Genomic DNA, 14,470 nt, shown 5'->3' with positions numbered 1-14,470 from the left:
AGTTCGATGCATATCCCATGCCTCGGGTCGACGAACTTTTAGACAGACTGGGAAAAGCGAGGTTTATTTCCACTCTGGACCTGACGAAGGGATACTGGCAAATCCCTTTAACCCGCAGCTCCAGAGAGAAAACCGCATTTTCAACACCAGAAGGGCTGTTCCACTTTAAAACCATGCCGTTTGGGCTACATGGTGCGCCCGCTGCCTTTCAGAGACTGATGGACCAGGTTTTACGCCCACATCATGAATATGCAGCAGCGTATATTGATGACGTGGTGATATACAGCTCCACCTGGCGAGAGCATTTGGCTAGGGTTGCAGCCGTTCTTCAGTCTCTAAGGGCAGCCCGGCTGACAGCTAACTTGAGGAAATGTGCGTTTGCCAAAACAGAGACTCAATATTTGGGATTTTTAATGGGGAATGGAAGGGTGAGACCTGTAGTCACCAAAATCCAGGCTTTGGTTGATGCAGCGATCCCCAAAACCAAGACTCAGGTGAGGTCACTACTGGGCTTAGCCGGTTATTACCGCCGCTTCATCCCCGAGTACGCCACAGTGGTTAACCCGTTAGTCGACCTCACCAAAAAGAGTGCTCCAAATTTAATTAAATGGTCAGCTGAGTGTCAGGGAGCGTTTGATACTATTAAGCGTACACTTTGCCAGGCCCCCACTCTTATCACACCGGATTTCACCAAGAGATTCATCCTCCACACCGACGCATCGGATGTAGGTTTGGGTGCAGTCTTGTCCCAAAAAGTAGCTGGAGTAGAGCACCCGATATTGTACCTCAGTAAAAAAATGTTACCTCGGGAACGTAACTACTCCGTAGTCGAAAAAGAGTGTTTGGCCATTAAATGGGCTACTCACTCTTTACGATACTACCTGCTGGGACACTCATTTGATCTGGTCACAGACCACGCCCCACTCAAGTGGTTAAGCACAATGAAGGACAGCAATGCCCGGATAACTCGGTGGTATCTGACATTGCAGCCCTTCATGTACCACATGGTACACCGTGCGGGGAAAGACCACCAAAATGAGGATTATTTTTCCCGGGAGGGGGGAGTAATGGGGAAGGTAGATTTAGCCGAGTGTTCCTTCGGCTCCACTCTGAGCGGTGGGATATGTGACGGAAAGATGAGTTCTGGTGATGAATCTTCCTCCCGACCTGTGAGGGCGCTAAAGAACGGGAGGAGAAGTATCTGGAAGGGCTGGCCTGACAGTTCGTTTCCGGGTCAGGGAAGTGGGTCAGCCTGGAGGGAAGCGCGACTCTGTTGTAAGACCGTATTGATTTGAAAGGTAAACGAGAGGCAACTGCAAGTAATAAGGCAGCTGCAACCGTTTATCTCGATATCATGCGGGATTACATATAGGGGCCAGGGTAACGCTGATCTTCTCCTTCGTTTGGGTAAACGTTCGAAGAGAGAAGGAGCGAGAGAGGAGCTCTCGTTGTTGCAGAGAATTACATGTTGTGTTTTGTTGTGTTTGTTTGTAATTGTCTGCGTTTTGCACCACCAGACAGTTAACTCACCTATCCGGAGCTGTCGACCAGGGTCAGCACAATCCGGATCACCACTGCACGGAACCGTCACGAAATACAGTGTCTTCACCCACCACAAGCACGTCTGCACTCACCCAGGACTGGTGACCGTGTGTTCGTTTTGTTCGGGACTGTGCCCTATTATTGCTATCCCCGTGCTTTACACATTGTTGTGTATAGCCGGGGATTTATTATTTAACGGTCACCAGACCTGGATTATAAATAAAAGCACCTTTTTCACTGGCAACTGTTGTCTGCCTGTCACTCCTGCATCGCATCACCGCTATACCTGTTCCCCTCCACTAGCCACTTTGCCACACTCCCTCAGTGAGGTGGTAATATTCAAATAATAAGATGCATTTGTTAAAGATAGCAATGGGACATGGGGCAGTAACTTATTCTATAATCAGTGTTGCTTGTGTTGGACTTGAGGTTGTTTGTCCCACTCTTTTACAAAATGGAGCCATGGAGTAGCACAAATAAGACTGGTGTTTGACATGACAACATCGCGGCTTCATTGACAGTGTGTTGCAAAGAAGGGCTCTTGAGATCTGAGGAAGCTGTAATCTAGTCAGCTCCAGAAGAGTCCTGTTTCAAAATAATGTTATTCAGGGGTGTGGCAGAGCAAAGCTCTGCCCTTTAAATTGGCAGGGATGGGGTTAACTTCCCCTACCTGCCTGGGTTTATTATGTTCAGGTGGCTGGGGTTGATTAGTTGATTAGGTTGATTAACGATCAATCAGCGCCCAGCCACCTGATATAAAAGGAGGCCTCTGCTTCTCATTTGGAGAGAGGGAGCTGAGGAAGCAGGTTGGTGTTTGTTTTGTGGTTTTTGAATTTTCTAAATCCAGTGAAGGCATTGCCCAGCCTGGAAACTTTATTTTTGTGAGTTTTGTTTTTGCTTTATTTGTGTTTGAGTATCTGTTATTTTGCCCTTGTGCACTTTATTTTTGTTTATTTATAATAAAATAGTTATTTTTTGAACTGCAGTCTGTCTCTGGGCCTCTATCCACTCGCCAGCCTGCCACAAGGGGTTTTTCAAAGCTGTGCTAACAACACCTTTCCCATTTTTTTCTTTCTTCTTTCTATTAGCATTAGCAACATTAATTTCTTTACTTCCATTATTAGGAACTGTCAACATGGAAAATTACACAGTCGCTGCTGTAGCTTGTCCCTGTAAGCGGCAGGAATTCAGATACAATGTGTTAAATATGAGAAGACTTTATGTTTCTTTATAATTATGTTGATCTCTAGTTTCTGCAAACATTCTTGTCCTCAGTCATTCCAGTCATTTTTATTCACAAGCTAATGAAAACCCTTTCTATTTAATTTCTGATGTCTTTATTTCGAAGGAGCACTAACTTTCATAAAAGATTACAAGTTGTTTGAATTACTTTGCCCAAAATGAAAAGTGTAGAAACAAAACCTCCAGGGCAGCACACAATGCCAAATCAAGCGCTTCAATGGGCTCATTTAGCTTCAAGTAATGTTTTTCAGATGTATCTGTTTGCTAAATGTTGATTCGCTAAGTGTAAGAAAATGATTTAATTTCACTGATTTATGATTTGACTCGTCCAGTTTAAAAAAATATTTTTTTGCAAGTGCAGCACTCTGTTGTAATAGATTGGAGTGAGTTTGGCCCAATGTCTTCTCTTTCAGTATTTAAAGCCACAGATGAATAATCGCTATCAGTCATGTTTTAAAGGCATCATTTTATAAGACTAACTCAGGAAGCGCGCTGCAGTCAAAGCTGCTGTAAAGCGACAGTGGAATGGCATGGTCGATTCTGTCAATAGCAAATGACATATGGCACAGTTATAACAATAAGGCAACACTGTCCGAGTCTGCTGGCAACAGGTGTTACATTGTCATGGTCATCGTTAGAAAAAAATATATTAAAACGTGACTCAACTGTCGACAATACGCATGCAAAACTAAGATGAATTTAAAGTACACTGCAGTAATTCAGGTCCATGTTGCTCCTTTTCATTTAGTGATATTTACAAAAAAAAAGCTGAATAATTGACCCACTGCATTCACAGCGAGTTCTGATAGAACAGGCTTTGTGTGTATGTTTGAGTGAATGTCTTTTTGATTCTAATGCTTGCTTTCCTGATATCCATCAGTCATCCTCCACAAAGCTGGAGGAAATGGCATATTGATAGTTTAGAGACTTAATACTGAGGTAGCTTTTCCATGCCTCTGATGTTGCTTACAACTCCCCTTGTTATGGGTGCATTATTTGAAATATGCTTGTCTGTGTTGTGATGCTGCCTCCACCCTTTGAAGGGCTCATTAGGTTTGTCAAGGGCTCTTTCTGGTTAAATCAATAAGCCTGAAGGGCTCTGAGTGGCACATCCAGTAAAGGCGCTCCACGTGGAGTGCAGAATGTGCCCTATGGCATGGAGATCACAGGTTCAAATCCAGGCTATGCCCTTGCCAACCATGACCGGGGGGTCCTAGGGTGTGGTGCACAATTGACCAAGTGCCGTCCAGGTAGGTGGGCAGGACAATCCATGGTTCACCATGCACCAACAACCCCTGTGGCTGATAGAACGCCTGCAGTTCTGCAGTGGAGCCACTCAGATCTGTGTTGTCTTCTGGCCCTATAGGTCTGGTGGCTTTGCTGTGGATCCACAGTGCAAAAAATGACGCATTGGCAGGAACACGTTTCAGAGGACATGTGTTTCAGCCTCTGTTTCCTGAGTCGCCAGAGGGTTGCAGCGGTGAACCAGGATAAAAATAATAACTGGGCACTCCAAATTCAGGAAAAAATTGGGGTAAAAACAATTGTCAACAACTAAATAAAAAAAAAAAAAAAACTTTAAAAAAATCAATAAGATTGAAATGATGTTATGAGCCATGGAGAGACCTTGAAAACAGCCTTTAACTCTGGGGCTCAAATCCTGAGCAAAGTGACTATCACAGCATTGTGAAGACAGCATCTGCTCTCAGCTGCATAGCATGCAGAGTGCAGAGTGGCTGCTGGCCGCGCACAGAATAATGATCACTGAGGCAGATGATAGTTTTATTTTAGTTAATGTGTTTAAGCGCAGATTGAAAGCTGTGTTCACTGATATCTGTGCTTGCTGACATGTTTCTTTTTTGTGTGGGTTGTTTTTGTTGTTTTTATTATGACTGTTTTGTATTTGCTGTATTGATGTTGCCTCTTGGCCACATAAATGAGAATTGGTTCTCAATTGACTTACCTGGCTAAATAAAGGTTAAATAAAAATAAATAAATAAATAAACAGGCTTACATGTAGTCTTATATTGTGATCCTTCATATTTTTTGCATTTTGTGTCCAACAAGGGCTTGTGAACAGAATTACACGTTGAAGGCTAGAGCTGAAACGTTTGTTTGCGTAACCTTGCTTACTATTAGCTATAACCTTGGCTGTATTTTTTTCACTGTAAAAAATGTCTAATTTCACAGCACTTCACAGTCTAAAAAAAGATTTTTCATGATTAAACATAATATTTATTGAAGCAGAAAACTAGCCTTGTCAATAAAGCAAATGTTTTCTGCTGCAAAAGTATATTTACACTATATACAGCCTTAATTATACTTTATAATGAATGATTCAGTGCTATTGAAAGAATAGACAAACATAGTTAAGTTGAAGACTGAAGTATTGAAGGCTTTTGTATTAGAAAGCCAGGCAAAGACTGTCAATGATGGAAACAATGATGGGTTCTTTCACCTGGTTCCTAACGACCCCCCCCCCCCTCCCCCCGTTTGTTTGTCTGTTTTCCCACAGATCGAAATGCTAGAGTACAAGTACGGGGGTGACCTGATATCGCGCCGGGCAGCCTGCACTATCCAGACAGCCTTCCGACAGTACCAACTGAGCAAGAACTTTGAAAAGATCCGCAACTCGCTACTGGAGAACCGTCTGCCGCGCCGCACCTCCCTGCGCAAACTGCGGGTACACAACACGGAGGGCTTCTCCGCCGAGAAGGCCCTGGTGGAGGGCTTCAACGTCATGGGCATCCCCCTGGTGCGCTCGCCCTCCCTCCCGGCCTCCATCAGCGGGGCTCTGACCGAGCTTGAGGATTCCTTCAACGAGCAGGTGCAGTCCCTGGCCAAGTCCATCGACGACGCCCTCAGCACCTGGAGCCTGAAGACCATGTGCTCCCTCCAGGACGTTGGCACCTACCAGTTCACGGAGACCTTCTGCAAAGCCGTGTCGGGCCTGGGGGACAGCATGGTGGAGTCGGTGGGGCATGAGAGCTCAGTGGAGGAATCCCAGCCAGACACCCTGCCTCACAGCAGCAGCACCTTGATGATGGCTTTCAGAGGAGATGTCACGGTCCAAGTCGACAACCAGAACTTCCGCATGTCCTCCTCGCTCAAGGATTCCGCCTCCCTCTCCCTGAGCAACTGCCTCCAGCAGGGTGGCCTGGAGGCAAAGGATGCTGTGGAGGGGGAGCTGGAGCTCAAGGGGGGCCCCCAGGATCCCGGGGAGGACCTGAACGAGTTCCCTGCCCCACCGCCCAGCGAGGAGGAGGTGGAGGAGGAGCCACTATTGGCCCTGCAGAAGATGGAGAATGGAGAGTCAGGGGTGGAGGTGAAGAGGGCCGAGTCGGAGACGGCTGACAACAGCTCAGAGCAGACGACCAGCAGCAGCACCTCCACCTCGGCCAAGTCTGTCTCCAAGGCGTCGTCCAAGGAGGCCCTGCAGGCCATGATCCTCAGCCTGCCCCATTACCACTGTGAGAACCCAGCCAGCTGCAAGTCCCCCACCCTCTCCACCGACATGATGAGGAAGAGACTGTACAGGATTGGGCTGAACCTCTTCAACGTGTGAGTACACTGGCAGCTAGGCTGCACGGCAAGCAGGCATCATAGCCAGCAATCCTCCAGCACTTTAAACACCACACACTGTACTCTGAAGCAAGGCAAGTGTTCTGAGTGTGATACAGCAATTGTAGTTGCACAAAACAAGCACAAGAGACTATTTAGTTGTAGGGATTGTTTTTTTTAAGTCGTTTCTTGCCAGTTATAATTGTTTTAGTCCTTTATGAAATCTACACTTACTTCTACACCAGGGCCCTTACTCATACCATATACAGATTAAAGCAGTAATAAACACATCCTCTGACAAAGTGTTTCCACTGCAAGGCAGCATTCACTGTAATTGGGTTATTATGTCATCACTGAATCTCCTGTGGGACAGAATGGGCAGGAATATAAACCCATAGGTTCCAGTCCCCAGAGGCCTGCTGCAGGCTGAAGCTGGGACACTGTGGAGAAGATGGGAAGCGGTGGCACATTCTACACTTTGAACCTGACAGATAGGCATTAAGGCTGATTGTTTTGCATTCACTTTTTCAAAGGCAACTGTTTTAGTTTTCAATAAAATAATGCCCATATGATGCTAAGTGGTCGTGACTTCCCGAGTGCAATTTCCGCACACCTGTGTGTTGTACAATGTGGACATGTTTAGTGCTTAGACAGGCCCTGTATAACAATACACTGAATTCTGCCATCCTGCTCATCAGACTGCATGTCAAATCCTATTGCCTGCCTATCCATCTTTCTTGTGAACCCATTCGCTGCATTCACAACCCTTACGTGTGTGTTTGTGTCTTTCTGAAAAGCTATACTAGCCTCAAGAGGGTGTGCACAAGTGAGACTCATGCCCCTCCAAACTCAACTCTGATTATTTTGTTGATTGAAACAGACAGTGGGCTGAATTTCCAAAGCTATTTACTCCAATTCATCATTAGCAGATTCAGAAAGGGAGAAGCACACCCTATGTTGATTGAAATGAGAGACTGTGACAAAGTGCCCGCCCCTGTGTATATTATCTGTTATATGTTGTGTGTGGTGTGTTAAATGTTGGTGTATAGTAATTCATACACGGGATATAAACGGGTCTGTGTAACACGAGTGTTTAAAATGTATATTTGTATTTAGGCACGAGGATTGCACAGCACTTCACTTGCAAGTAAAAAGTAATAATATGTGAGAATGGGGAATTGCACTTTATTAATTCACTTGCAGTTGTATCGAGACTCGATTGCTAATCAATCATTCAATTGGAGTCTCGGTACAGCTGCACATGAATTAGTAAAGTGCAATTCCCCGTGCTCACATATTATTACTTTTTACTTGCACGTGAAGTTCTGTGCAATCCTCGTACCTAAATACAAATATACATTTTAAACACTCGTGTTACACAGACCCGTTTATATCCCATGTACCAATAACTATACACCAACATGTAACACACCACACGCAACATATAACAGATAATATACACAGGGGTGGGCACTTTGTCACAGAGACACACTGTACACGGGGTAACAGCATTGCCATGTGTGAAAGCTGATTGAAATGAGATACACACTGTACATGGGCTAACAGCATTGCCATGTGTAAAAGCTGCACTCTCCCCTATGGAGAGCCCCTCTCCCCTTTCACTCCAGCAGGCAGCATGCGGGCTGGAGTTATGGAGACCCCAAGTACTAGACCACAGAGACACTGAATCCAATACCATTGGGATTTCACAGGATGTTAGACGGGATGTTCCTCTTACATGATTGTTTATATTAGTGAACAGTTTGGTCAGGTTATACAGTTCATACATAATTAAACAGACACGTTTAGTCACTGCCGTGACTGGGTGCCTGGTGGTTAGCTGTGTTTCCACCTGAATGCTGCACAGATAGTTTTAAACTGCTGCGCCGAACACCAGTCAGCCCTTCTAAGGGTTCAAACGCTCAAGATAATGGAAAACCTGAGGCTAGCTCTGAAGAGTGGAAGCATCCAGTTATTAGTCCCACCCTGCTGTTGCTTTTCACTGGGACCTATAAATAAAGGGTTTTAGGAAAGATTGCTTACTAACATAGTTTGGGGAGGGGGAGCTTGATGATTGAATTCAAAGTGAGTTGACTGAAGGTCATTCTCCTAGGACTGGTAATTAAGAACTTAAACCATTAAGGGGGGTGTGACAGGGTAGCCGAGTGGTGACATTAGGACAGAATGCAGGAAGAATAACAGACAGTACTGCAGGGCAAAAAGATGCGGCGTGCACCATTTATTTAAACAAAAGTAAATCAATATTTTTAAAAAAAACACTTGCTCACACAGCAAAAATAAAAGTTTAAATACAAACAAAAATCACAGACACAATAATACAACCATAGAGGTCAGGCTGGGCAATCGCCTTCACTGTTCCTATATTTTGGTTTTGTTTTCCTCTCTCCTCTCTCTCTCTCCTGTACTATCCTCTGTACACCCACCCATAGTGCATCGAGCTGCAGGTATTTATGCAGGTGACCATCTCCTGATTAGCAACAAATTAATCATTTAATTAATTTGGGAGATGGCCACCTTCTGCACAAGATTTTTAATTATTCCTGGCAGAGGACGAGCTACGGGCCTCGCCTCTGCCAGAACATGTTTAAATAAAAACAACACAATAGCAAAACATGGCTACGGCATCATATTTAAGTACAATAAATAAATCATAATAATAACAACAATACAACAAAACAAATACATTTTTCAGCAGGGCTTTACCCTTGTATGTACAGGGGGGGATTTTCAGCAGTTCGTAATTGATAACTCCAGTGTTAATGAACAAATCGGTATGTAGACATAGAATTCATTATGCCTATTCCGCTATTAAATAATTGTGCTAATGTGATTTCTGAAATTCTGTTGATTTAATCCTGTTAATATCTTAGAAAGTAGGGCTTCTTGCGACTATTTCTTTTGTTTGCGTGGGAATTTAAAAGCAAATCTGTGTTGTCATCATTTATCAGGAGTTAATTTGCACTTGGAAAAGGGAGGGGGGGGGGGTTAATTAATGAAACAGATATGTAAAAGACCACAGCAGTGAGCTTGCCCAACATTTACCTCCCTCTGTGCATTTAGCAGCTGAAACACAACATGTCTGACATGGACTGCGGTATGTGTTATTGTGGCAGGAGAAGCAGTCCAACTTTCTGGTGAAGCTGGAGGGATGGGCTCTTTCTGGTGTAGCTGGAGGGATGGGGTCTTTCTGGTGTAGCTGGAGGGATGGGCTCTTTCTGGTGAAGCTGGTGGGATGGGCTCTTTCTGGTGAAGCTGGAGGGATGGGCTCTTTCTGGTGAAGCTGGAGGGATGGGCTCTTTCTGGTGAAGCTGGAGGGATGGGCTCTTTCTGGTGAAGCTGGAGGGATGGGCTCTTTCTGGTGAAGCTGGAGGGATGGGCTCTTTCTGGTGAAGCTGGAGGGATGGGCTCTTTCTGGTGAAGCTGGAGGGATGGGCTCTTTCTGGTGAAGCTGGAGGGATGGGCTCTTTCTGGTGAAGCTGGAGGGATGGGCTCTTTCTGGTGAAGCTGGAGGGATGGGCTCTTTCTGGTGAAGCTGGAGGGATGGGCTCTTTCTGGTGAAGCTGGAGGGATGGGCTCTTTCTGGTGAAGCTGGAGGGATGGGCTCTTTCTGGTGAAGCTGGAGGGATGGGCTCTTTCTGGTGAAGCTGGAGGGATGGGCTCTTTCTGGTGAAGCTGGAGGGATGGGCTCTTTCTGGTGAAGCTGGAGGGATGGGCTCTTTCTGGTGAAGCTGGAGGGATGGGCTCTTTCTGGTGAAGCTGGAGGGATGGGCTCTTTCTGGTGAAGCTGGAGGGATGGGCTCTTTCTGGTGAAGCTGGAGGGATGGGCTCTTTCTGGTGAAGCTGGAGGGATGGGCTCTTTCTGGTGAAGCTGGAGGGATGGGCTCTTTCTGGTGAAGCTGGAGGGATGGGCTCTTTCTGGTGAATGGAGGATGGGCTCTTTCTGGTGAAGCTGGAGGGATGGGCTCTTTCTGGTGAAGCTGGAGGGATGGGCTCTTTCTGGTGAAGCTGGAGGGATGGGCTCTTTCTGGTGAAGCTGGAGGGATGGGCTCTTTCTGGTGAAGCTGGAGGGATGGGCTCTTTCTGGTGAAGCTGGAGGGATGGGCTCTTTCTGGTGAAGCTGGAGGGATGGGCTCTTTCTGGTGAAGCTGGAGGGATGGGCTCTTTCTGGTGAAGCTGGAGGGATGGGCTCTTTCTGGTGAAGCTGGAGGGATGGGCTCTTTCTGGTGAAGCTGGAGGGATGGGCTCTTTCTGGTGAAGCTGGAGGGATGGGCTCTTTCTGGTGAAGCTGGAGGGATGGGCTCTTTCTGGTGAAGCTGGAGGGATGGGCTCTTTCTGGTGAAGCTGGAGGGATGGGCTCTTTCTGGTGAAGCTGGAGGGATGGGCTCTTTCTGGTGAAGCTGGAGGGATGGGCTCTTTCTGGTGAAGCTGGAGGGATGGGCTCTTTCTGGTGAAGCTGGAGGGATGGTGAAGCTGGAGGGATGGGCTCTTTCTGGTGAAGCTGGAGGGATGGGCTCTTTCTGGTGGTGGAGGGATGGGCTCTTTCTGGTGAAGCTGGAGGGATGGGCTCTTTCTGGTGAAGCTGGAGGGATGGGCTCTTTCTGGTGAAGCTGGAGGGATGGGCTCTTTCTGGTGAAGCTGGAGGGATGGGCTCTTTCTGGTGAAGCTGGAGGGATGGGCTCTTTCTGGTGAAGCTGGAGGGATGGGCTCTTTCTGGTGAAGCTGGAGGGATGGGCTCTTTCTGGTGAAGCTGGAGGGATGGGCTCTTTCTGGTGAAGCTGGAGGGATGGGCTCTTTCTGGTGAAGCTGGAGGGATGGGCTCTTTCTGGTGAAGCTGGAGGGATGGGCTCTTTCTGGTGAAGCTGGAGGGATGGGCTCTTTCTGGTGAAGCTGGAGGGATGGGCTCTTTCTGGTGAAGCTGGAGGGATGGGCTCTTTCTGGTGAAGCTGGAGGGATGGGCTCTTTCTGGTGAAGCTGGAGGGATGGGCTCTTTCTGGTGAAGCTGGAGGGATGGGCTCTTTCTGGTGAAGCTGGAGGGATGGGCTCTTTCTGGTGAAGCTGGAGGGATGGGCTCTTTCTGGTGAAGCTGGAGGGATGGGCTCTTTCTGGTGAAGCTGGAGGGATGGGCTCTTTCTGGTGAAGCTGGAGGGATGGGCTCTTTCTGGTGAAGCTGGAGGGATGGGCTCTTTCTGGTGAAGCTGGAGGGATGGGCTCTTTCTGGTGAAGCTGGAGGGATGGGCTCTTTCTGGTGAAGCTGGAGGGATGGGCTCTTTCTGGTGAAGCTGGAGGGATGGGCTCTTTTCTGGTGAAGCTGGAGGGATGGGCTCTTTCTGGTGAAGCTGGAGGGATGGGCTCTTTCTGGTGAAGCTGGAGGGATGGGCTCTTTCTGGTGAAGCTGGAGGGATGGGCTCTTTCTGGTGTAGCTGGAGGGATGGGCTCTTTCTGGTGAAGCTGGAGGGATGGGCTCTTTCTGGTGAAGCTGGAGGGATGGGCTCTTTCTGGTGAAGCTGGAGGGATGGGCTCTTTCTGGTGAAGCTGGAGGGATGGGCTCTTTCTGGTGAAGCTGGAGGGATGGGCTCTTTCTGGTGAAGCTGGAGGGATGGGCTCTTTCTGGTGAAGCTGGAGGGATGGGCTCTTTCTGGTGAAGCTGGAGGGATGGGCTCTTTCTGGTGAAGCTGGAGGGATGGGCTCTTTCTGGTGAAGCTGGAGGGATGGGCTCTTTCTGGTGAAGCTGGAGGGATGGGCTCTTTCTGGTGAAGCTGGAGGGATGGGCTCTTTCTGGTGAAGCTGGAGGGATGGGCTCTTTCTGGTGAAGCTGGAGGGATGGGCTCTTTCTGGTGAAGCTGGAGGGATGGGCTCTTTCTGGTGAAGCTGGAGGGATGGGCTCTTTCTGGTGAAGCTGGAGGGATGGGCTCTTTCTGGTGAAGCTGGAGGGATGGGCTCTTTCTGGTGAAGCTGGAGGGATGGGCTCTTTCTGGTGAAGCTGGAGGGATGGGCTCTTTCTGGTGAAGCTGGAGGGATGGGCTCTTTCTGGTGAAGCTGGAGGGATGGGCTCTTTCTGGTGAAGCTGGAGGGATGGGCTCTTTCTGGTGAAGCTGGAGGGATGGGCTCTTTCTGGTGAAGCTGGAGGGATGGGCTCTTTCTGGTGAAGCTGGAGGGATGGGCTCTTTCTGGTGAAGCTGGAGGGATGGGCTCTTTCTGGTGAAGCTGGAGGGATGGGCTCTTTCTGGTGAAGCTGGAGGGATGGGCTCTTTCTGGTGAAGCTGGAGGGATGGGCTCTTTCTGGTGAAGCTGGAGGGATGGGCTCTTTCTGGTGAAGCTGGAGGGATGGGCTCTTTCTGGTGAAGCTGGAGGGATGGGCTCTTTCTGGTGAAGCTGGAGGGATGGGCTCTTTCTGGTGAAGCTGGAGGGATGGGCTCTTTCTGGTGAAGCTGGAGGGATGGGCTCTTTCTGGTGAAGCTGGAGGGATGGGCTCTTTCTGGTGAAGCTGGAGGGATGGGCTCTTTCTGGTGAAGCTGGAGGGATGGGCTCTTTCTGGTGAAGCTGGAGGGATGGGCTCTTTCTGGTGAAGCTGGAGGGATGAGCTCTTTCTGGTGAAGCTGGAGGGATGGGCTCTTTCTGGTGAAGCTGGAGGGATGGGCTCTTTCTGGTGAAGCTGGAGGGATGGGCTCTTTCTGGTGAAGCTGGAGGGATGGGCTCTTTCTGGTGAAGCTGGAGGGATGGGCTCTTTCTGGTGAAGCTGGAGGGATGGGCTCTTTCTGGTGAAGCTGGAGGGATGGGCTCTTTCTGGTGAAGCTGGAGGGATGGGCTCTTTCTGGTGAAGCTGGAGGGATGGGCTCTTTCTGATGTAACTGGAGGGATGGGCTCTTTCTGGTGAAGCTGGAGGGATGGGCTCTTTCTGGTGAAGCTGGAGGGATGGGCTCTTTCTGGTGAAGCTGGAGGGATGGGCTCTTTCTGGTGAAGCTGGAGGGATGGGCTCTTTCTGTTGTAGCTGGAGGGATGGGCTCTTTCTGGTGAAGCTGGAGGGATGGACTCTTTCTGGTGAAGCTGGAGGGATTGGCCTTTTCTGCTGAAGCTGGAGGGATGGGCTCTTGTTCTGTGGAGGGATGGGCTCTTTTCTGGTGAAGCTGGAGAGATGGCGGTGTTGCTGGAGGTGCCATCATTTTGCAGCTCACATCCTTTTGGGTTTGAGCAGCTGCACAAATTAGCAACACAGCTCTGTACCTTGTATTGCAATAAAAAAGATTTCCAAATGCACATTGCAAGAGTTGTATATAGTAAGCCGCTGCAAAATATTTACCTGTCCGACTTTTACCCACACGCCAGATAATAGTAAATCAGCATTTTATTTGTGACATTATCTAATTAAATGTACATTCTGGGTGACAAAATGTACAATTTGAATTGACATTTACACATTATACACAAAATAGATATTCCCAATATTATTTTTTTCCATTTCGCTGCTGCTTGCTGGAGGGAGAGCCGTCTCCCTGTACGCTAATAGTTTCCATAACAGTGAGTTATATTTCTGTTCATTTTTCTTGATCTTATTAACATGCATCATGAGAAATTAGTTAATTAACCACCTCATCAACTCAATATCAAAGCTTTATTAGATTGATTTTATTAACACATTCTATCTAACAATCACTACTAAAACTGTCGTTACTGTACCACGAGTTCGATTCAATGATGCTGATGTCTGAACCCCCCTAAGTCTCATGTCATCCCTTAATGCACATAAACTTGTATCACATTACAGCAAAGAAATTAAGCTCATTAGTTAAGTGAAGTGTGAGAGCCCAGGGCTGAGTAGAGAATGGCATTTCTGTCTTTATTTCTATACCAGGAACCCAGACAAAGGGATCCAGTTCCTGATCTCGCGGGGCTTCATCCCGGACACACCCATCAGAGTGGCACACTTCCTGCTGCAGCGGAAGGGGCTGAGCCGGCAGATGATTGGAGAATTCCTGGGGAACAGCAAGAAGCAGTTTAACCGGGACGTGCTGGAGTGAGTGAGATACACAGAGACACACAGGGCTCCTGTACACAGAGACACACAGGGCTCCTATACACAGAGACACACAGGGTTCCTGTACACAGA

General features: G+C 47.7%; 1 protein-coding gene across 4 annotated transcripts in view; it reads left to right on the top strand.

Annotated features, from left to right (window-relative positions):
* The window catches only part of LOC121319195 (IQ motif and SEC7 domain-containing protein 3-like), a 94,165-nt gene that overhangs the window by 36,361 nt on the left and 43,334 nt on the right, over positions 1 to 14,470 (top strand). For all 4 annotated transcript variants that reach the window (XM_041256393.1, XM_041256390.1, XM_041256391.1 and 1 more), the window contains exons 2-3: positions 5,300 to 6,345; positions 14,216 to 14,377. In XM_041256393.1, coding sequence (XP_041112327.1) covers positions 5,306 to 6,345; positions 14,216 to 14,377 — 1,202 coding nt within the window. In that variant the 5' untranslated portion in view covers positions 5,300 to 5,305. The remainder of the gene's footprint in view (positions 1 to 5,299; positions 6,346 to 14,215; positions 14,378 to 14,470) is intronic.

Source organism: Polyodon spathula, chromosome 8 (assembly GCF_017654505.1).
Source record: "Polyodon spathula isolate WHYD16114869_AA chromosome 8, ASM1765450v1, whole genome shotgun sequence".
Taxonomy (NCBI): domain Eukaryota; kingdom Metazoa; phylum Chordata; class Actinopteri; order Acipenseriformes; family Polyodontidae; genus Polyodon; species Polyodon spathula.
The sequence above is the reverse complement of the archived record's forward strand: the minus strand, read 5'-3'. Positions and strand labels throughout refer to the sequence as shown.